Genomic DNA, 23348 nt, shown 5'->3' on the forward strand with positions numbered 1-23348 from the left:
TGGTTGGTGAAAACATAAACAAGGAAAGTATTTAACAAAATAATACTGAAAAAATTATTAAAAACTGTCATTTAAGTGAGTATGCCTCTAATTCGAATTCCTAAAATATTTTTGCTTAAACAATCTTAATAAGGAAATCAGGTTAATGTCCTGAAATGGCTAGCGGTGTTAGTGAAGTTGTTTTGATCGCAACATAGTTCATTCCTAAATTCATCAATTAATTGTCTAATACTTTCTACGTAATAGGAAGTTGTAATTCGAGACCATATAATTAATTTATATTTTTTAGATTCATAGGGTTTGATTTCATTCGTTCCTGGGTCAGTGCAATCTAAATTACAAAGTCTAAACAAAACTCGCTTGGTTTATGGTTGGATCTAAACCATAAAAGTTAAACAAATACAAAGCAAGGGCGGAATTACATGAAGGCCCAGGAGGGCCTGGACCCCCTAAGTTTCCTAAAATTTTTAATTAACTTTAATAATTTTCCTTAATCACAACCTATTTGCCCTCAAATGTATTAATGGACCCCCTCCCCATAATTTACAAAAGGGTCATTGACTCAAACCACCAAAATCAGCTAAAGTTATCTCACTTACCCTAGCAACAAATTTTTATTCTCACTAACCCAATTTGAAGCAAAATGACAATTTTAGCCTTAACTTAATTAATAAATTACATTTTAACACTCCTCTCTCTCTCTCTCTCTCTCTCTCTCTCTCTCTCTCTCTCTCTCTCTCTCTCTCTCTCTCTCTCTCTCTCTTCGGTGCGGCGTCGAACTTCGGCATCACGCTTGAAGCTCCGGTCGGAGCTACCAAAGTCGAACTCAATCTCCAGCACGATTCTCTCCCTCCCTCCCCGATCTCTACCGGTTGCTCCCCCTCCCCCCTCTCTCTCTCTCTCTCTACCTCCGACATCACGCCTGAATCTCAAACCACCATGTCCTCATCCTCGTCATCCTTAGGGGAGAAGAGACAAAATCTCTGGTTTCATGTGAAATCTGATCAATTCGGATCAATCCGACCTCTCTCACCTCGATCTCTCTCATTATGCTGCACATGATTACGATTGGAAGCCGTCTTCAACCTCCGAAACAGGTTTGGGTCTTCTAAGCGATTCAATTTTAGTTAATTTTGGATTTTTGAATTTGCAAGAAAATGTTGAATTTGAGGTTTAGGTGCGTTTGTTACTGTAATTTTCAGTTCAAGAAATGTGGAATTGGTGACGTTTCTGATTGAATTTGATGTTTTTGGTTACAGCAAACCTATCCTTATCGGAGTGACTGGCAACCCCCAATCTGGTCCGAGTTTGACTGCAATTAGAAAGAAGGGAGAAGAGGACATGGGTGCCCAAATCAGTTTTTTTTGGGTAAAATATGGGCAAAAGGCCCAGTAAAAAAAAGACAAAAAAAAATTATTGGGGGCAATATATGTTTTGAATTGATGTGATCTCTTTGTTTTTTTTCCTTAATCAAAGTTTTATTTGTCTAAAGAGAGTTTCTATTGAGACCTCCAAATTTGCTCATTTGACCTCTCATACTCTCTACACCTCCTTTGTGCTTTTAAATACAAAAATGTGCTCACTAAACCTCCTTTTGAATTCCTCAAATAACCTTAGTTATATTATTCATATACAAAAAAAAAAAAAAAAAAAAAAACTCACTATACTTGTAATTCACTAACTACACCTCCATTCCTTTTTTCTTTTTTTGTTCTTTTTTGCCTGCAAACCTAAAAAATGCCCAAAATAAATTTCTAAAACTTTAAATCATGAATCGAACGGTCATAACACATAAATTGATCAAGCAGTCATAAATCAAAGGGTTAAAAAATGATTCCTATGTTTCTATCCCTTACAAAGCTTACAGAAATTGATATAAATAAAAAAACCCGGAACACAAAAAAAAAAATACAAAACAAAACAAAGAAAGAAACAGGTAGCTTATGAAGGCAGAAGAAAAAAAACCACCGTTTCCCACCCAAAACTCATCCTCCAACTAATCCTTGAATGAAGTCTATACTAGGAACTCAATAAAAGTTCGGAACAATTTCTTAGTCTTTAATTTGTGTTAAAATTAGGCGGAGAGGTTTGTAAAGAAAATATATATTAGTTGATTATAATTCATTGTCTATACTTGTCATTTTATAAGAGGATAATATATGTAATTTAATAATTCAAAAGATATAGAGGTCAAATGAGCAAATTTGGACCTTCAAATCTGCTTACTTGACCTTACTCTATTATGAATTATTAAATGACATATATAACCTACTATAAAATGAATATTAAGGACAATAATTATACCAATTCAATAATATTATATTTATTTTATATAGACTTTCCAATTCAATAATATTAGATTGTATTTCTTATTATTTTTCTTATCTATTTTCATTTTTCAATTTCACTACATAGTCATTAAAGTATATATTTAATAAGAATTAAAAATATGATTAAGATCATGTGACATAAAAATGTATGATATATATGTTGAACGCAAATTGGTGAGAGAAAACAAAATAAATTCTCTTATGATTTATGACCTAAATCTAAGTCAATCCATTATATTTGAAAAAAAAAAAAAACTAGCATTTAAAAAAAAACTAAAAATATTTAAATAATTAATCATGTGGTACAAAAAATACAGAAAAAAATAAACATTAAAAAACAAGTGATTTTTTTTTTGAGAATAAAAACAAATGATTTTTTTATTTATTTTTTGCACAGCTAAAATAGGAAAAAAAAAAACAGAATAGTTCATGGCATTTTCTTATTGATTAGACATTAATTTTTAAAACTCAAGTTTGATTAAGAAATGTATATTTAGTTAAGATTTATAGAGTGATTAAATCATTAAAATGACTAATTTTTTATTTTAAAGATAATAATTTGTTTGCAACTTATATGAGTGAGGTTATTTGAGGAAGTTTAGTGAGGTTTAGTGAGTAAATTTAGTATTTGAAAATTTGATAAGAGGTGTAAAAAGCATAGAGGTCAAGTGAGTAAATTTGAAGGTTCCAATAGAAAAACTCTAGAGGTTTATTGCCCCTCTATTATCCAATAGAGGTTTATTGGGGGCCAATATCCCTTTCGGGCAACCTATGAGATCTCCGACAATCTATTTGGGGACCTCCGGCGAGGTTTTTAGAGAAGACCGGTGGGTGGCGGCCGGTGACCAGGGGCTGGACTCCAGCAACCGGTGATCAGACTCCGGCGAAGTCTCCTCTGGCTTCTTTCTCTTCCATTCACTCTCTCTCTCTCTCTCTCTCTCTCTCTCTCTCTCTCTCTCTCTCTCTCTCTCTCTCTCTCTCTCTCTCTCTCGCTCTATGTAACTAAGGAGTGAACGTAAAATAGTCTTAAAAAAAACAACTTAATTGGGTAGGGAATACCTTATTAGAGTCTTTATGGGTAAGGGGGGGGGGATTGAAAAAAACTTAATGGGTAAGTGGGAAAAAAATCCCTAGAATTAGGGTAAATGGACAAAAACCCTTTACAAAAAACAATTTCATTCATAATTAATACATTTTAATCTTTTTTTTTTTGAAACTGAATAATTTATTACTTGGGGGAATTAACCCTCCATAGATAGTACATCATTAAGCCACTCTAGGCTATTACATATCCAAAAGTAAAAGTCAGGAGTCACAAGCGCGTGCTTAGCAACTATATGCCTGATTACAATCACGTGGAGAGACCATACATTGAATAGAAGTAAAATAAGAGAAATAAGACTTTAAGAGCCCCATCCACATCCCAATTTTCATCGGAGGAGGGGGAGAGGATGCTTCCTGAGCTTTTCATTATAAGCCGCCACGTGTCCAAAAACACATCTAATGGCTCCAATCTTTTGTTGTACTTATTTCCTTTTTTGCAGCTTAATCCAACGATCAAAACATCCTCATTCTCTCTCTCCTTCTTCTTCTTCAACTTCTTATTCCATCTTTTGCGGTTCAATCCATTGCAATCTTCCACCTCCATTATCTCCACTGAACCTCTCTCTTTCTTCATGATCATTCTGATTTTTTTTTTTCCTTCCTCTCTTGACTTTCATACAGACCCAAAAAATGACAATACAAAATTGCAATCCTTGGTATTCAACCTTAGCAAAATTAAATCTGAATGAAAATCGAATCTCAGGTTTTACCCTTGGCATTCTCTCTTCTCTTCCTACCCAAGTACCCAGACCAAATTAAGGCCGTATTTTCAATTAATATCAACCGGAATCTCTAAGAAATAGAATATAAAAATTGAATCTTTTGAAGTTCATCCTTCGAGACCTGGGTCATTTGGGTTCTCTACTTTGTTCTTGATTTGAGTCTCCAAGCGACTATGAATGGGAAGTTGAAGCCGGATGAAGACGAGAGAGAGAGAGAGGTGGTTTACAAAACAACAATTGAAATCAACTTTTATTACAACTTTCCGATCAACTAAAAAAATAGATCTACTTCAGTAATTCAATTATCGGGCAATGGAATATTTGAGAGAAGAAACATAAATCGAAATCAACAATTGAATCCCAAACCCAAATTCTACCCATCAATTGAATCCCAACCCAACTCATCCATTAGTTCCAGAGTGAACATGAAAGATTGCTGAACCTTCAATTGAAGGGAAATAAGAGGGTGAAGAGGAAGAAGAAAGAACTGTTTAGAGTAGGAGATGATAGCTTAGATGTGGCAAAATAGAGATTTAGAAGAGAGAGAGAGGTTTTGTCATAAGATCAGATGAAATCTGATAAGGAGTGAAGAAGAACAGGAGAGAGAAAGGGAAGGAAAAGAAGAACGTGCAGTGAAGAAAAGGGAAAACAAAAGAGAGAGGAAGGAAAGAATAAAGTGACCGAAGGAAAAGAAGAATCATAGACCGTTAGATTTGATAAATCCATGTGTCATCATCTACTTCAAAGCTCAGGAAGCTCAGGTCAATAATGAGCTCAAGAGAGGATCCTCTCCCGGATATATATGACACATCTTCCTTTTGTGTAATCTGATCATAATATCAAAATTCTCTTTTTTTTTGTAATATGATCATAAGATCAAAATTGTTTCTTTCTTTTGTGTAATAATATCAAAATTGTGTAATCTGATCATAATATCAAAATTGTTTCATTCTTTTTCCGTCAGTATTCTCTATTAAGGTTCATAACATTTATCTTCTCTTTTATGGTGGTCAATTTCATATACAATAATTTATTTTAATCAAATAAGTCTAATTGCAATAGACAAATATCAATAGCATAAATGGTACAATTATATGTTTCTTTCTTTTAAGGAAAAAAAATTATTTGTTGTTGAACACAATTTTTTAATTTGGATCCCCCAACTGGTTCCGCCCCTGATACAAGTCAATCAATAATATTGAAACTAATCACTATTAGAATCTCCACTATAAAACAAAGAATAACGTCTATAATTATCTATGGAAAATGGAAAATCATCCCAACACAACAATCTGTCACACAAAATTAAACATTATTCTTATAATCAAATATCTAAATTTGTCTTTTGTCATCTGTACGTATGCGCACTTGTCATCTCAACCGTTCAACTTTCGTCATCTCAGATCGACGGTGAGGTGAAGTAAAGAGCACCTAAATCCTTGCCAAAGCGCGAAGCACCGAATCCCACACTCCCCGCGTGCCCTTCTTTTTTTTTCTTTTTTTTGAGGTAAAAGAGGTCAGACGTGCCCTTCTTTTCAATGCCTTGAAATCCAGCCCTGGATAGTACCTTCCTCGTATAAAAACAAAATCCCAACCGCCCCCCAATCATCGGCTCCTAAATATTCTGACCCTCATTTCCATCCCAAAAAAAGCATAAAACCCACGGCCCAGATCGCCGGCACCCAGTTCCCTCGAGATCTCTGCCAGAAAATCCAGCTCTGATTATTACCCTTAAAAAAAAAACACCCTTCTTTTCTTTCTGTCTTGGCTTTAATGCATAACCCTGGATTCCTCTTCGGGTTTTAAATTAGGGATCCGAATTCATGGGGGCCCTGTCGAATCCGACGGTCAGCGATGCGTCTTCAACCCCGCGTCTCTTAATCATTAGCGTAAAGGCGGAGTCTTTCTGTTTCTGAGGCCTCTGGGGGGTTTCGATTCGATTAGGGATTCGACTTTTTTTTCTTCTTTTTTTTAAAATTGAATTGGGAAAGATGAGCGTGACCAAGTCTCAGGTTTGGCAGCCGTGCAAGAAGAAGAGGTTGATTTTTTGATCGGAAAAAGAGAGAGGAGGTTTCTAGAGAGAGAAAGTGGGAAGATTGTGAGAGAGAGAAGGGGGGCGGAGATATAGAGATTGGTGATGGCGACGAGGGCGGGCAATACTCCGAGTCGGACTCGGGTCGGGAGGTACGATCTGGGTCGGACCCTAGGGGAGGGCAATTTCGCCAAGGTCAAGTTTGCAAGGAACATCGAGACTGGTGAGAATTTCGCTATTAAGATTCTGGACAAAGAGAAGGTCCTCAAGCACAAGATGATCGGCCAGGTCGATTTTAATTTCATTTCATTTCATTTTCTGGAAAAATATGTTCTTGATTGATAGGTTTTTATTATTAATTGTTTGATTAATTTGAGTTAAATACAAAACGTGGGCGCAAGGAAAAAGTCATACTTTGGATGAATTGATTGACGTGTTGGGTTTGTCGTTTTAAACTGGGAAATTTTACTGTTTGATCGTAACCTTTTTTGACTTTACGAAATTTTGGTGTCTGGGTTTGTTGTTTTGTACACTGGGTAGTTTTACTGTTTGATTATAACCTTTTTTTACTTTAAGAAATTTGGCGCCGTAATAGCCTTTTGACTTTGAAGAATTTTATAACGGAAAGAGTCATCTACTGTTCATTTTCAAGTTGTAGTAGTTACTTGGCCTTGAAGTTTCTAATGCGCTCATGCTTAAAGCATATTCTTGATAGAAATGGATCCGGGCAATTGTTGCAACCATTGTGTGAATGGTTGGCCCGATTAATGCTTGCAGCATATTCTGTTTGTTTGATGTTGGAGAAAAACCCAACTAAACTGGACTACCTTGTCTTGTAATTGGATTGAATGCAACTACATTTTCTATTGCCGGCCAAAGAATGAAAGGTGTATACTGAACTTGTTGCGTGGTTCAGTTGATACTAAGTTCAGTGAAAGCTAGTCAAATAGTATGAGTTGCCATATCATGCTGATTTATTTTTGATGTACTATTATTTGTTAGGACTGGAGCCTTAATGTGATTTGTCAAACTGTGCTCTTTATGAAGAACACTATCTTTAATTAACTGAAGACATCAAGAGACTGTTTCTAATATTAATATTATTGGTTGTGTTGTCTTCTCCTTTGCAGATCAAACGAGAAATATCAACGATGAAGTTAATTAGACATCCCAATGTAATCCGTATGTATGAGGTTAGACATACCCTAATGATGCCTTTTCCATGTGGAGTTTTGTTTTTTTTCTTTTTTCTTTTAATGACTTCCTGTTTATATTTTAGCGTTCTTTATTCTCATCTCTCTCTCTCCCCCCCCCCCTTCCCCCTCCCCCTCCCCCTCCCCCACTCTCTCCTTTCTCCCCTGTTCTGTTCTGTTCTCTGTTGTTATTGGAAGTGATTTCTTTCTGTATTTTTCTGTAGGTGATGGCTAGCAAGACAAAAATATACATCGTTTTGGAGTTTGTGACTGGTGGAGAACTATTTGACAAAATTGTAAGATTCACTAGTTTAACTGTCATGCTGGACTTTCTATTTTTATTTTCTGATGATAAATTAGAATCCCTGATCTTTTCTCATGCCAGGCAAGTAAAGGAAGATTGAAAGAAGATGAAGCAAGGAAGTATTTTCAGCAGCTTATAAATGCAGTGGATTACTGCCATAGCAGAGGTGTTTTCCATAGAGACCTGAAGGTGCGTATTCTTATTTTCCCACTTTATTCAAAACATGCATTCTTTCGTTTATGATTAGTTTGAACTTATAATCTGTAGGAAACTCCTGCTTTATGTGACACCTAAGGCCACCACACTTAAGTCCACACATGTCAACAGTTGTATTATTCCTACAAAAGATAAATCTTCATTTCCTTAGACAGAGTACAAATTTAGCAATTTTGTGAAGATAATAAGTCAGATGTCATGTAATAGATAAAAGTCTGTGTAAAAAAAAAAGAAAGGAAAAAAGTAACACACATGTAACTGTATGATAACTAGAAATTCACATGACCTAGGCGGTTCTCGTCTTCAAACCTTCAAATCGTAGGTTTCAACTTCAGCATTTTTGGTTAAAGTTCCACACTTCATTTACTGTTGTTGCGGTTGTAACTTGCAGCCCGAGAATTTGCTGCTGGATGCTAATGGAGTGCTTAAAGTTTCAGATTTTGGGCTCAGTGCGCTGCCTCAGCAAGTTCGAGTGAGTATTATAACTTCATGCCTAACACAAAATGTCGACCTTATAAATCTGTTTGATTCTTGATAGCGAGGGATGCTTTTGGAAAAATTGTCCTTATCTTTTTTTTTTCTTTTCTCATACTTGTGGCCTAAAAAATATCTTGGTGAATAAGCAGGTACCATTATACAATTATTTGTTAGAATATGCTTGACCGTTCATCTAATTCCTTTTCTTTAGGAAGATGGATTACTTCACACAACATGTGGGACACCAAATTATGTTGCCCCTGAGGTATATTAGCTTTTTGATCTAAACAGTTGTTTTTCTCTCTTATTTCTTCCTCTTAGTGCCTCTTCTTTTCTAGGTCATCAACAACAAAGGGTATGATGGAGCAAAGGCTGATCTATGGTCTTGTGGTGTGATTCTTTATGTCTTGATGGCTGGCTATCTGCCTTTTGAAGATTCCAATCTCATGTCATTATATAAAAAGGTGACTTTCTAATTTTTTTTTCCTCCAACCTATTTACTCTCTTCGAAATTTACTTTCTTTTGTTTTTCTTTTCATTTGTTTTGTAAATGTTTCGTATCCTTGTGTCAGAGATACTTTCTAGTTTAAGTGGTTATCAAAATGACAGGACCCTCTGTGTGTGTGTGTGTGGGTGTGTGATGGACTTCTTCCACGTACTTATAGTCATGTTGACATGTGCTTGTTTGTAGTTGTCTTACATCTCCATGTTCTATGTCCTATTTTGAATGATTTATTTACAAATATTGTTAAATGTTATAGCTCAGAAGGATTGGATTTTCAGAATTGTCATAATATTCATCAACTTAAGAATACAGCATAACCATAATATGATCATTCTAAGCTCGATAGTTGTTTTACAGTATGAATAAATATAGCTTTTTTTTTTGTGATGACCAGATATTCAAGGCTGAGTTCTCATGTCCTCCATGGTTCTCCTCAAGTGCAAAGAAGCTAATTAAGAGAATCTTGGACCCTAACCCCTTGACAGTATGTCCTGGTCCCTTAACTTTTACTTATATATCCCTTTTGAAATCTTTTATGTGTTTTTTATTTATTTATACCTGCAATTTACTATACAAATTAATTGTCTGAAACAGCGAATTACAATTGCTGAGGTCATTGAGAATGAGTGGTTCAAGAAAGGGTATAAAGCACCTAATTTTGAACAAGTTGATGTTAGTCTCGATGATGTGGATGCGATATTCAATGATTCAGGGGTAAGAGTGTCGCATTAGGTATTATGGTTTATTTTGGTCCATAATGCCAGGGCTAGTTTCCAACTCAAATTTTCCTTTTCTGTACAGGATACCCAGAACCTTGTAGTTGAGAAGCGAGAGGAAAGACATGTGCCTGTTACCATGAATGCCTTTGAGCTTATCTCTACATCTCAGGGCCTGAATCTCAATAGTCTTTTTGAGAAACAGATGGTAGGATTAATTTTTAAATAACTAAGTTGTTATTTGTATATTACAATCTAGATTGCTATTCTCATAAATTGTGAGCCTGAACTACCTCTTATTCATAGGTATAAGATTTTAAAATACAGCTGACATTTCCTTTACTAATCAGGAACTTGTTAAACGAGAAACAAGATTCACATCCAAACGTCCTGCTAATGAGATTATTTCTAAAATTGAGGAAGCTGCAGCACCATTGGGTTTTGGTGTGAAGAAAAATAATTTTAAGGTACAATACACCACTCTCTCTCTCTCCCCCTCTACCCAAACCAACCCCCCAACAAAAAAAAAAACTCCCTCCCTCCTCTATAAAAGAAAAAAGCATATTTATGTAACCCAACATATCATGTTTTATCTCAGTTGAAGCTTCAAGGTGAAAAAACTGGACGTAAAGGTCATCTATCTGTTGCAACAGAGGTGCGTGTTCGGTTCAGGCATCCCAGTTTCAGTAGAATGTCTATGAGTAATGGATTATAGATTTTTTTTTTCCCAGATTTTTGAGGTGGCCCCTTCACTCTACATGGTTGAAGTTCGCAAGTCAGGGGGAGATACTCTGGAATTTCACAATGTATGGTATCACAAATGCTGAAACACTCATGGCATCTGATAAACTATTCAAAAGTCATATAAGTGAGAGTGATTATTGTCTCTTTACAAGTAAGGGACTCCGGGTAAGCTGGTTGCTAGCTGTTGTGGGACAATGCTGGGGTTAGCGCCTTGTTTGATTACATGACAGGCTCACAACCTAGGAATCTTGGTCTCCTAGTTTGTGGGTTTGATTTTAAACCAGAGGAACATGCATATTGCCACAGAAATTGGACTGGTTAAATTGATAATTATTTTCATTTAAGATTCCAATACCACACTAAGCTATGTCAAACCTTGGGGTTCTGGAGAAGCTATTCTGGGGTTGTTGCTTCTAGCCTTGCATGCTTTTCTTTGTTCTGTAAGAAAGTACTTGTAGTAAATGAAAGCATGTTGAGTACCGTGATATGTTGGGCATTCATGTTTACTAATCGCCTCCCACCGTAAAATTCCAACTATGACAACCTTGCCCAAATGTAGCTTCATTCTTCTCTTGTGAATTTTTGTTATTTGCACATTTTCATTTTATTGGCTTTAATGTACAGTTCTACAAGAACCTTTCCACGGGGCTGAAGGATATTGTCTGGAAGTCGGGAGATGAGTCAAGGAGGGAAGCAGAACTTGGTTAGTATAATTGTGTACTACCCCACGTTTTGGGATGTTTCAGGAGTCAATTGAAACTCATTTCTCTGTTATTGTTATTATTTTTAAATAGAAGTTTTACATTTCCTTATGTTGTGGTAGCAACTCAGCATAAGAATAAACTATATGGGTGTCCCTGGGATGATTTTAACGTCATTCTCATCTTTTTGGAGATGTTCTTTATCTTACTTTATTTTGATTCAACATGTTCATATGATCAAAACCAGATGCTAATAACTGTGAGATGTTTTGATTTTTTGTCCTAGAGATAAAAGGAAGCAAACATGATATTGATTTGACTTATTAGTTGTTTTTAAACTCAAGTTTCTTAGAAAACCAAATGTAGAAGAATTCAGCATAAATTAAACTCTTTCAAAGCAAGTTCCTCATCAGACACTTAATCCCTTGCAGGTTCTGGTTCTGGTGCTGGTGCTGGTGCTGGTGCTGGTGCTGGTGCAGGTGCAGGTGCAGGTGCAGGCGCAGGTGCGGTGCCATCTACATGATCGGCTTTCTCTGCAGAACATATTTTTCTTTCCAAAAATGGTCATGAAATGTTGATGTTCATATGAACATATATATAGCAGTATTTGTAACCACAAATGGGTTGGGGGTGTTTCCGTTGAGTGACCTTATCAATGTCATTCAGAACACGATTTTATGTTACTTGGTGTGCTTGGTGCTTTTTGGGTTGGGGATTTGATGTATTATATATACTTCCTTTGAGAGATGAGATAAGGAAAGCACTCAAAATGTCTGGAAATACATACACATTCCACAGTGAACATAATCAATTATTCAGTTAAGCTGTCTATTTCTGTTGATAAGGTGGGGTCTGTACAGCATACTGATGTTGGCTGAATAGCCCTAGATCCATTCCTGTCGATTGGCTTCTTTCGTATACATCTTGAAAGAAAATAATATACTTCTATACATCATATACTTTCGAAGGTTTTGACGAGAAGGTCGTCTAAAAGCATTTTGTTAACAGTACATCATTTAGGGTCATTAACTTCAATTTTTTCAAGTTTTTGAGAAACTTATGCATGACTTCACCTAAAGGTATGGATCGTATTACCTAAAATAATGAATAAATTCGCCTAAAAGCACGAGTCGTTTTAGAACGCATTTGTGCCTTCCGCAACTTTTCATTGCAACTTTTTAAAGAATATGATTTATGAGATATGGCCACTTGACACGTATTGCACATGCGCCGTTTGGTCTTTTGTTTTCTTTAAGAGAAATGTGAGATAGTAAATAAACAATAAGTTATATTAAAAAGAAAAAATATTTTTTCTAATAAAAAGGTAGATTTTTTTCCACTTCTTGTGGTTAATGATAGTTCTTCCTATTTTACCCTTTTTGATAAATTTTTGGCTTAATGGCTTAAATATCTTCGGACATTTTTTTCTATTGTCAATTTACACACCAACTTATCAATTTTCCCAATAACACACTAACTTTTTCAAAATGTGCCGATTTCCACATTTCTGTTAACTTCTATCAAGTTCTACCATCAAGTGTCATCATGTGCAAAACATGTGATGGTATTTTGGTCTTTTTTTTTGGGGTTTTTTTTTACCTAACCTAATTCTTGTTAATCTTTTACGTGGAAAAAGAAAAGACCTTCTTACCGTTTGCGTCAAAATACCTTCTCATATCCAACAACGTTGCAATTCTCTCAAGATCCTCATGCTTGACATAATCAAAGTTCAGCCAAAGTGAGTCTTTGAGACAACCCACTACACAGAAAATTCAAACCGCAAAGATGTTGCGCGTACTGTGAATTTGAAATGAATATCAATAAAATGTTGTGTTAGTGGTGACATGATCACGTTGACTGCTATTTCTATTCATCTAATTTGTAATTTTGTTTCTTAGGTCAATCGTGGATGTCATGCAAACAAATGTAGGATTGAACAAGCATCTCAAAGTGATTTTGGAGTTACAAATGATTCAACTAGAGTGCAAAATACTGCTGTTACCAGTATAGGTTGGGAGATTAACTTGATTTTGTTTACTAGTTTGGTGGTCCAATTGTTATGGCGTTAATGACCAGTGTTTTAAGTTTTTGTTTAGACTAACTCAACTTGATTTATCAGATGCATTGGAAATTTTTTTTTTTGAGTTACAATGTATTGGATATTTTGAATGGAATGAAATGGAATTTAATAATGATTCAAAAGGTTGGATGTAATATATATATATATATATATATATATATATATATATATATATATATATGATGAGGTTAACGTGGGTAGACTTGTTTTATTAATATCTAGGTTTCTTTTTTAGCATTTAGGTATGCTTTTTCAATAATCATTCGACATATGACGAATGTATGAGCTTATCAAATTGAATCATTCATGTATAAATCATTTTTTCCCATAACAAATAAAGATTCATGGATAGTGGAATTTTTTATCCCAAAAAGAAAAACAGAGAAGAAAAAAGAAAAAATAATAAAAATTAAAATGACCAAAATACCCTCATGTGTTGACGGAAGTTAACAGAAATGTGAAAAATGGTAAACTTTAGACAAGTTAGTGTGTTATTGAGTAAAATTAATAAGTTAATGTGTAAATTGACAATAGTGTTCAAGGATTTTTTTAAAAAAGACATTACAAAACAGTTAAGACATTAAAAAAAGACTCCAGGTTTTTATTTTTTATTTTTTTAACAAAACACTGAAACAGTCAAGTGTTCAAGGGATGGCTATCCTCGTTCTCAACTATTCATTTTTACTTTTTACTTTTTACTATTTTATCGTGGAAACGTAAAATTTTCCCCTAAGTAATTTAATAAAGGAAGAACAATTATAGAATTTATTGAAAATTCAACCAGAAATCTCATTGGTTGTAACGTGTAAGTCTAGAATCTATTCTCCCAGAATTCTACTTTGTTCGGCAGGCAAAGTTTGACCCCAACGGGGTGCCGTGGGTCCAAGCCTTGACAAAGCAGAAGTCTGACCCGAACCCAAAAACCCGACCCGGATTCGGGGCGAGTGAGAGTAGCAGTTACGCGCCACGCAATTGATAGTGCTGGCTATAAGAGAGAGGTGGCAGTGCGCGCACTCCCCCATTTTCTCTCTCTCTTTTTCTCTGCTTTCGAAGACCAAAAAAAGTTTGGTGCGGAAAAATTTAAGGAACCCAAATGAGAGAAGAGGTCATCAGCTCCGGAGGGACCATTGATCCTACTCCTGCTGCCAGGTACCCTATCTCTTCCCCCCCTCCCCTCCATTCCCCCCACAACCCTTCAATTTCTATTCGTCTCAATTAGGGTTTTCAATTGCCTCAGCTCGCGGTGCAATTTGTGCTGCTAGTGTTAGGGTTTTGGCTCCCTGTGTGGTGAATTGGCTACTGTGAATGTGAATTTCAGCTCAGTTTAGACTTAGGTTTATTAAACAAGTATACTTGCTTGAATTGCATTTGGTTACGTTGTAGTAATGCTTCGATTTTGTTTGCATGTGGTCTGTGGATGTAAAGTAGAAGGAGTTTCAGCTAGATTTGGACGAAGCTTAAAGAATTGGACTTGCTAGATTTAGACCATACTTGCTCAATTACATTTGACTCCGCTGTAGTAATGCTTCGATTTTGTTTGAATGTGGTCTGTGGATGTGAAGTAGAAGGAATTTCTGCTTGATTTAGACTATACTTTGCTCAATTACGTTTGATTCCGCTGTACTGGTGCTTCGATTTTATCTCAATTTGTTCCGTGAATGTAAAGTAGAAGGAATTTCAGCTTGATTTAGATTGTACTTGCTCAATTACATTTGATTCTGCTGTACTGGTGCTTCAATTTTATCTAAATGCGTTCTGTGAATGTAAAGTAGAAGGAGTTTCAGCTTGATTTAGACTATACTTGCTCAATTACATTTTATTCCGCTGTACTGATACTTCAATTTTATCTAAATGTGTTCCGTGAATGGGAAGTAGAAAGAATTTCAGCTTGATTTTGACTAAGCTTAAAGAATTGTACTTGCTAGGTTTTCTTATTACATTTTTATTTATGGATGTATTGTTTGTTTTGTGTGTGTATTAGTTCGGCAGGGGCGTCTTCGCCGACCGTGCATGGAAATGTGGGGAGTGTGGATGGGTCTGTTCATGGACAGGGCTCCAAAGGAGCATCTATTTCTTGTGTTGGTTCGCAACCTCCGATGACTTCTTTGAGCACCAGTGCAGGTGCTGGTGGTGGAAGGGGTAGTTCTATTTTTGGGTCTTCAAGACTGTCGTGTAGACCTTGGGAAAGAGGGGACTTGCTGCGCCGGTTAGCTACTTTTAAGCCCTCACATTGGTCCGGAAAACCCAAGGTTTGAACTTTAGCCGCTGTGTCTATAAGTTGGTGTTTGAATCGTGAAGTGTTTGTGTCTGTACCTTGTTTGAGTTGTGAATGTTGGTGGTAAAATTTGTCACCAAGCTCGTACACGTAAATATATATTTACACACACAGTCAATTATATATCTACGACTGCCTGTGTGCTGTCTATATTAAGTGTATGTTACATAAATGACTCGCCCTTTTTTGCAATAGTATCATCATATCAAGGTCTAGTATAGGGAGATATATCATGACATTCTGAGACCAATTTGTAAATTTCCGACCTACATCCTTTCCCTACAGAAATGTCTATTTCCTCCCAGTAAGTAACTGAAGATAGTTTCAAAGCGTCTAATTGTTTCTTTCACAATGTCTTCCAGGTCATCGGTTCATTGGCTTGTGCTAGGAGAGGTTGGGTGAATGTTGATGTAGATAAAGTTTCATGCGAATCATGCGGAGCATACCTTACTTTCACTTTGTTGCCGACGTGGACTCCTGACGAAGGTTAGCTATTCCAGCCTTATGGGATTTCAATAAACTTTTAAATGAAAAAGCTTTCATGACATATATTTCATTATCCTTAGTGGTCACCTTTTTCTAGGGAAATAAATGCATAACAGATATGTATATTTTGTTGACATATTTGACACTGTAATAACTTAGTCATCAGTATTTTCAGGCTGGTTTGGATTCAAACTGCAGTAGTTGTTTTGTGTATCTCTATACGAAAAAAGAACAATTCTTATAAGAAATGAATGTTAAGTATTGAAGGCAATTTTACTAGGGAGAGAGCGGAGAGGGTAGGCAGGCGTGCTTAGGAAAAGTATAATGAGAGTAAACTGAGACAATTTCATCAAGACTCGATGCTGAGAAGAAGTATATGAAGTGAAACGCGGTATCATGAACATCTGATATTCAGTTAAAGAGTGCTTTACATATAAAACTTGTTTCTTACAATTAAGTTTTTCATCTTTTACATATAATTAATGCTGCAGTGTTGCTTGTGCCCCAAAAAAGTATATAAAAATAATAAACATGCAGCTAGGACTATGTACTTTCATTGTTAAGGCACTATGTTATTTTGGTTTCTATTTGTTGTTCACACAGCATCATCAAATTTGTTATGGATGCTGAACTACCATCTTAATGGAAGTTATAGTAGTTTCATTTTTATCCTATTCCCCATATAGTTACACAGTCCTCTTCATGTTAGAACAATTTATTTGTCACCCTCCTTGATTTGTAATTTAAATTTTAATAATATAATTTGATAGAAACTGCTTGAGCTTGTGTGTTGCTATTTTGAAATTCTGTTTCTTTTCATCTCAAGTTCAAAATGCTGGGGAAGCCTTTGTCAAACAGCTGGATTCCGGGCACAAAGGTGCTTGTCCCTGGAGAGGAAACAGCTGCCCAGAAAGCTTGGTGCAATTCCCTCCTACTCCTCAGTCTGCCTTAATTGGTGGGTATAAGGATAGATGTGATGGACTTTTGCAATTTCACTCGCTCCCTAAGGTAGCTGCCTCTGTAATTGAGCAAATATGGGTTTCTCGGGGTCCACAGATTGACCGTCTTCTGTCCCAGTCCCAGAATTTTATGGCAGGAGATGTAGATATTAAACCAGAAAGTATACCAGAATTCGAAAGCTCTCGAGATGGAGCAATCTGTTTATATTCTCGTGTAAGATATATTTATGGAATTGATCAGTCACTTACTACTCAACTATATATTCATGTTCTAATTCATTTTCTCTCTTTATCAGGCACAGAGGCTTATAAGTCTTTGTGGATGGGAACCAAGATGGCTTTTGAATATTCAAGACTATGAGGAACATTCCGCCCAATCAGCTAGAAATGGATATTCTCTCGGGCCTAGCTATGCCCAGGTCCATCTTTCACAGGATCCTGGAGCAAGCAAGAAAGCTATTTCAGCTTCTGCTAGAAAGGATAATGGAAAGAGTAAAGTTTTAGTTAAGGAATCCAGAGGTGATCTCAGGTCACCTTTGCTGGATTGCAGCTTATGTGGTGCTACAGTCAGAATTTTGGATTTCTTAACCGTTCCTCGACCTGCACGTTTTTCTCCGAACAACATTGATATTCCTGACACAAGCAAAAAGATGGGATTGACACGTGGTGCAAGTGCAGCCAGTGGAATTAGTGGTTGGGTTGCTGCCGACGATGCAAAAGAACATACTGAAGACCGTGATGAAGTAGCAACAACAACTGAGGGGAATTTGATTCCAAATGCAGATGTTGATTTGAATCTTACAATGGCAGGGGGTTTAACTTTTAACCGGTTCGGCAGAGCAGGAATGGCTGATAATATTAATGATGCAGATATGGGCAGAGATCTAATGATTGGGCAGCCACAAGGCAGTGAGGTTGGGGATCGTGCAGCTTCATATGAATCAAGGGGTCCCAGCTCTCGTAAACGGAGTTTGGAAAAAGGAGGCAGCTCTGTTGATAGGCCACATTTAAGGACGCAGCAGGCTGATAGTGTTGAAGGAACTGTCATTGATCGTGATGGTGATGAAGTTACAGATGGTAGACAAGATTCAGCTGGACCTTCAAAACGAGCCCGCGATTCAGATTTTGTAGATACATACTGTTCATCTGGTGCCGGTCCCAGTCATTCGATGGGTCTTGAAATTTATACGGAGGGTAATAGAGGTGCTTCATTTCCACAAGGAAGTGACCAATACGTTGGAATCCATTCGACTAGGGATTCAGCGCGTGCATCTTCAGTCATTGCAATGGATACAATTGGTCACAGTTCAGATGATGACTCTATGGCAAGTGTTGAAAATCATCCGGGAGATATTGATGATATTCATTTCCCCTCATCTAGTACATATGGAAATCTGGACATGAATGAGACATCAGAAGTGAATTATAGTAATCAAGCTCAACAGAGCATTGGTTTTCAACCAGTTGCTGATGTAGTTCCTGAGGAAATGGGTGTTAGTAGTACTAATGATGGGGAAGAAATCTTCAACGCTGAAACTTTGACTGCTCAGGCCCGGGATGGGTTTAGCTTTGGGATGAGTGGAGGGAGTGTTGGAATGTGTGCTAGTCATGAAGCTGAGATTCATGGGGCTGATGTATCTGTTCATAGAGCAGATAGTGTAGTTGGTGATGTGGAACCCAGAACAGAAGATGCTGAGAATCAGGGCCAGACAGGCGAATCTGCACCAGATCCTGGACTGATGGATGAAATTGTCCCTGATGAAATAAATAGGGAAGATCCTCAAGGTGATAGCCAGGAGATGCTATCTCGATCTGTAGGGAGGGCTGATAGTGGCTCAAAGATTGATGGTTCTACCAAGGCTGAATCTGTGGAGAGTGGTGAAAAAATTAGTCAAAAGTTAGAGAACAGTGCCCGCCCTTCTCTTTCATGCAATGCTAATGTATACTCTAATTATGGAACAACCAAGAAAGTGGTAAAAAATGCTGGCAAGTCTTCATTTACAAATAATTGTGTGTACCAAGAATCAGAGTATGCAGTTGCCAATGGAATAGGTAAGTTCTGTTTACCTCGCTACTTTATCAGTCTTTGGGATATGCACTTTTAGCATCTCGTGCTGCCTACAAAGTAATTTACTTTTCATTGTGTTTTCTTTAATTAATGTATAGTTTTTGTCTTTGTTAAACTTAAACTGCATAACTGTCATAAAAGCTGTCTAAAGAACTCCCTGTGGGCAGTTATTAAAACTGATATGTCATGTGTTCAGCTTAAAAGAAAAAGAAAAGAAAAAAAAACTGTAGCTTTAAGTCTTTTAACTGTGTATTTTGTCACCTCCAGTTCTTTGGCTTGTGCTTGGTTATAAGTATATGAACTGATAGGCTCAACAGTGTATGCATCTATCTGTATTAGATTTATTAATCTGTCCTTTTGCATTTGATGAAGAACCAATCCATAGTGTTTTATCATAACTTTGATTGATTACTCAGGACCTCCAAAAGGCGAGAGCAATTATGAAGAACCTATGGAGTTTGATCCAATTGGCCATCACAACCAGTTCTGCCCCTGGGTCAATGGGAATGTTGCTGCTGCTGGCAGCAGTAGCTGTGGCCCCGACACGAATGCTGATGTTGTTGCTCTTTGTGGGTGGCAGCTGACCTTAGATGCCCTTGATGCTTTGCGTTCCCTGGGGCATGTTGGAATTCAGACATTAGAGTCTGAGTCAGCAGCATCGCAATACAAGGTTTTCTCTCTTACATTGTTATGTTCAAACCAAAAAAAAAAAAAAAAACAACAACAACAACAACAACTTGATGTTTGAAAATATAAGATGTAGATATACTTTTTCCTCCTCCTTACGGAGCAACTGATTCTATTTGCTTGTTTTATTTTTTTTAATTCAAACTATAAGATGCAAATGAAAGCTGTATATCTTCTGATGCTATCAAGTATTAGTTGATGACTGCATACATAGGATATAAACAATATATTCTCGTTACATTGACTGGAATATACTTACAGGATGATCACCGAAATCCTGGCAAGAAACTCCTTCGACACCATTCTATGAGTCGAAGCCATGGGCAATATTGAGATGAATGGAGGTACTTCCACTTACTACAAACGTTTCAGTAGTATAAAGCATTATTGCTACTTTTGAAAAACTGGTGATTTTTTCTTTCAGTAGAAGACACCTGTCATTTTTAATTTACTTGTGCAAGTGTATCAAGATACAACTTGATAAATCATTAGAACTATTGCAGTATGTATCTCGCAGCTGACTGTAGACAAGTAGGTTTTAAAAAAAGAAAAAAGAATCATTACATGGAACTGAAATCTGTTTCAGGTATAAATAGCATGTACTTGAGCCTACTAATTAGTTTCCTCTATATTGAAAAGTTGATTTCATCATTTTAGCAGTGGGTTTCTGCTTCTGTAACAAGTATTCATAAGCCATGTTGTGATGTTTGTGCATTAGTAGTCCCTGTGACTCTTCTGCATCTTCTGTATCATAAGCCAACAGTGTGCTAGTATTTTATACTGCTGTCTAGTAATTTGTTGATGCATTTTGGCAGGATCAGAAACCTCATTTGAAGTTGAAAGGAAATTCAAAAGCGTGCTTCACTAGTTGCAACTGGAGCTGGTGCTGGGTAGAGTATCGGCAGTACTCCTTCCCTTTTTATAGTGATGTAGATTTCTACAATTGTTGGAATCGTAGATGCATTTTCATGCAGAGGCGTTTAACTTCCCGTTATAATTTTTTCCCTAAATTTAAGATTTCTACCTGTTATCTAGGAAGTTGTTTGAGGGATGAACTAATCTTATAATATCGAACATGTATGAACAATTGTTGTTCCCTGCAACTCGCTCTAATGTTATTGTTAACAGTGATGATGTGAGGTGAGATTTTTTTTTATCTTTTTTGGTCAGTAGATTCTACTGTACATGGGATGTGAATTTATATCCTTGTTTATGCTAAACCAATTATGTATTTGTTCCTACGAACTCCTTTTATAAGTTCAATATTGATGTTGTCATTTTGACATATATACTTGGCACAATCTATATTTACGATCTTAATGCAATGGTTTTGAGTGTAATACTGCCTCATATTAGCTTATTCCAACAAATTCTGGTGATGACCGAAATCTGATAAAAAAAGCAAATGCATGGAGGCTCAGCTAACTACAAGTTAAACCACAGATTGTTCATATATGATCTTTCTTGCAAATTTGGCCTAATATTGAAGTGGTGGAATATACAAGGAGCAAATGGAAAAACCAAAGTACTAACACTAGCATTCAGTGATTGCAACAGAAAAAGAGCTCTGGTCTGGATTGAATCCCATTCAATCTGTGAAATCCAAACTCAACCAATCACATTCAATCAAACTGCCAGGTGTGACTGCCTCATACTATTAAAACTTGGATGATGATATTTCCAAAAAGAGGCCATCCCTCTCCCCCTTTCTTCCCCAAAAACCATGCCAGTAACAACAGCAGCTCTGCAGTCTTCTCTATGCTTCTCTCCTCATAACCCATCATCATCATCATCTTCATCTTCTATTCCCTCCAATTTCCAGACCTCCAACACCACCACCCATTTGGCAGCTAAACCCCAAAGCATTCTCCAAAAGCACCCACTATACACCCCCACCCACACCAAACTCTCCCTCCAATTCAAAGAGAAAATCCTCTGCCTTGAAATCATGGGAGTTGATGCAGGCAAAGCACTCTCCCAAAACCCTAATCTCCACTCAGCAACTCTCGACTCAATCCAAGCCATAATCACCTTCCTTCAATCCAAAGGCATACAAGAGAAGGACTTGGCCAAGATCTTTGGGATGTGCCCCCATATCCTCACCTCCAACATCAAAACTGAGCTCATCCCAGTTTTCAATTTCCTCTCAGATTACCTCCAAGTCCCAGAACATAACTTCAGAAAGGTCATCAACAAATGCCCAAGATTGCTTGCTTCAAGTGTGAGTGACCAGCTCAAACCAGCTTTGTTTTATCTTCAGAGACTTGGGTTCAAGGACTTGCATGCTTTAGCTTACCATGACTCTGTGCTCTTGGTTTCGAGTGTGGAAAAGACCCTGATTCCCAAGTTAAATTTTTTGGTCGGTTTGGGGATTCCAAGAGATGAGGCTGTGGGGTTGGTGCTGAGGTGTCCTGCATTGCTCACTTTCAGCATTGAGAATAACTACAAGCCAAAGTATGAGTACTTCTCTGTGGATATGGGATTGAAATTGGAGGATTTGAAGGAGTTTCCTCAGTACTTTGCTTTTAGTTTGGAGAAGAGGATAAAGCCAAGGCATATGGAGGTTGTGCAAAGTGGGGTACATGTGCCTTTGCCACTTATGCTCAAGAGCACTGATGAGGAGTTTAGGGAGTTGCTGAAGCAATTTGGAGGTGGATGAGCATTGCAATTTGCAAGTTTGTAGGTAATGTGGATTTCTATCTTTGTATTTAGTATTTACAAGGTCATCCTAGATCAAACATTAATTATTGCAGCTTGGATGATTGTAAAAAATGTCTGTAATTATCTTTCCCTCTTCCTTATCTCAGGTTCTTAAATGATGTATGAATTCAAATCCTCACTTTGTATTAGGTGCACTAGGTAATTCAAAAGGAAAAGGCAATTAAAAGAGAGACATTTTTCATAGATAGATGCTCAAAAGAGAGCAGTTCATACATCTTAAAGGAATTGAAGGGTGATCTCCCACAGCTGGCATGTGACACGTGGTCAAGGACCACTGGATGCTGATCTCACAGACAAACTCCACCAACAGTACTGAACCAACACAGGGCACATGGTTGCAAAGAAGCAGCGAGGGTGGCGCTGCTATGCTCTGCTGATGCTCGTACTTTTCTCCATGCTATTAAGTAAGGAGTGGGGCTTGACCCTAACACTTAGGCCCCGTTTGGGAATTAGATTTTGATTTAAAAATCAGATGTATTTCCTTTCAAAAATCAGATGTATTTAAAAATACGTGCAATTGAAGATTGAATATTAATTTTACTGTTTGGATTACAGTTAATCTGAAGATTTGAGATTAAAGATTTAGATTTTTCCTTTACCATTTAGACACAAATCTGGTGCTCTCCCTCTCCAATGTGACTCAGATCCCCGACTCGAGCTTCACCTCCATAGACCATGAATTTCCATGTTGTAGACCAATCATCAGAGGCAGAGCCGTCTCAAAAATTTTGGCGGCCTTGTGCAAGATTTGTACTCTCTTTACACGGTCATACATGAATATGCATTGAAAATTTTCGTTATATAGAGAAAATATAATATAAAAAAAAATTTCAAAACTTCTGTTTTAATTTTAAAGGATTTTTTTTTATCTTATATTACCTTATTTCCACTTCTTGAAAAAAAAAAAAAAAAAGTTTTTCAAGAGAGAGAGTTCTAATGCTTGTTAAAAAAGATTTAGCGGTCCTGTTCCATTACCATGTCGCACTTGTCCTAAGCCGGCTCTGATAAGAGGGACAAAAGAATAATGA

General features: G+C 36.8%; 2 protein-coding genes across 4 annotated transcripts; both read left to right on the plus strand.

Moving 5' to 3' along the window:
* The first annotated feature begins 5707 nt into the window (after positions 1–5707).
* On the plus strand, positions 5708–20840 carry LOC112203098. The gene is made up of 24 exons (XM_040505711.1): positions 5708–6476; positions 7319–7381; positions 7606–7677; positions 7767–7874; positions 8293–8373; positions 8590–8643; positions 8717–8842; positions 9278–9367; positions 9478–9597; positions 9685–9807; positions 9950–10066; positions 10198–10254; positions 10331–10405; positions 10968–11046; positions 11476–11547; positions 13955–14068; positions 14210–14273; positions 15106–15373; positions 15762–15885; positions 16712–17058; positions 17141–18896; positions 19329–19582; positions 19861–19943; positions 20415–20840. The coding sequence occupies exons 1-23, from the start codon at positions 6294–6296 to the stop codon at positions 19930–19932; spliced, it is 4419 nt and encodes a 1472-aa protein (XP_040361645.1). The 5' UTR covers positions 5708–6293; the 3' UTR covers positions 19933–19943; positions 20415–20840.
* A 223-nt stretch (positions 20841–21063) lies between these two features.
* LOC112166934 (transcription termination factor MTEF1, chloroplastic) lies at positions 21064–22879 on the plus strand. 3 transcript variants are annotated; one of them, XM_040506772.1, is made up of 2 exons: positions 21064–22282; positions 22459–22879. In XM_040506772.1, exon 1 carries the CDS (start codon positions 21323–21325, stop codon positions 22256–22258), a length of 936 nt encoding a protein of 311 aa, XP_040362706.1. In that variant the 5' UTR covers positions 21064–21322; the 3' UTR covers positions 22259–22282; positions 22459–22879. The 3 variants fall into 3 exon arrangements, with proteins under 3 accessions (XP_040362706.1, XP_024159640.1, XP_024159639.1); XM_024303872.2 differs by having other exon boundaries at positions 21065–22282; positions 22407–22879; XM_024303871.2 differs by having other exon boundaries at positions 21068–22282; positions 22450–22879.
* Positions 22880–23348: the final 469 nt, after the last annotated feature.

This window comes from Rosa chinensis, chromosome 5 (assembly GCF_002994745.2).
Source record: "Rosa chinensis cultivar Old Blush chromosome 5, RchiOBHm-V2, whole genome shotgun sequence".
Lineage (NCBI taxonomy): Eukaryota > Viridiplantae > Streptophyta > Magnoliopsida > Rosales > Rosaceae > Rosa > Rosa chinensis.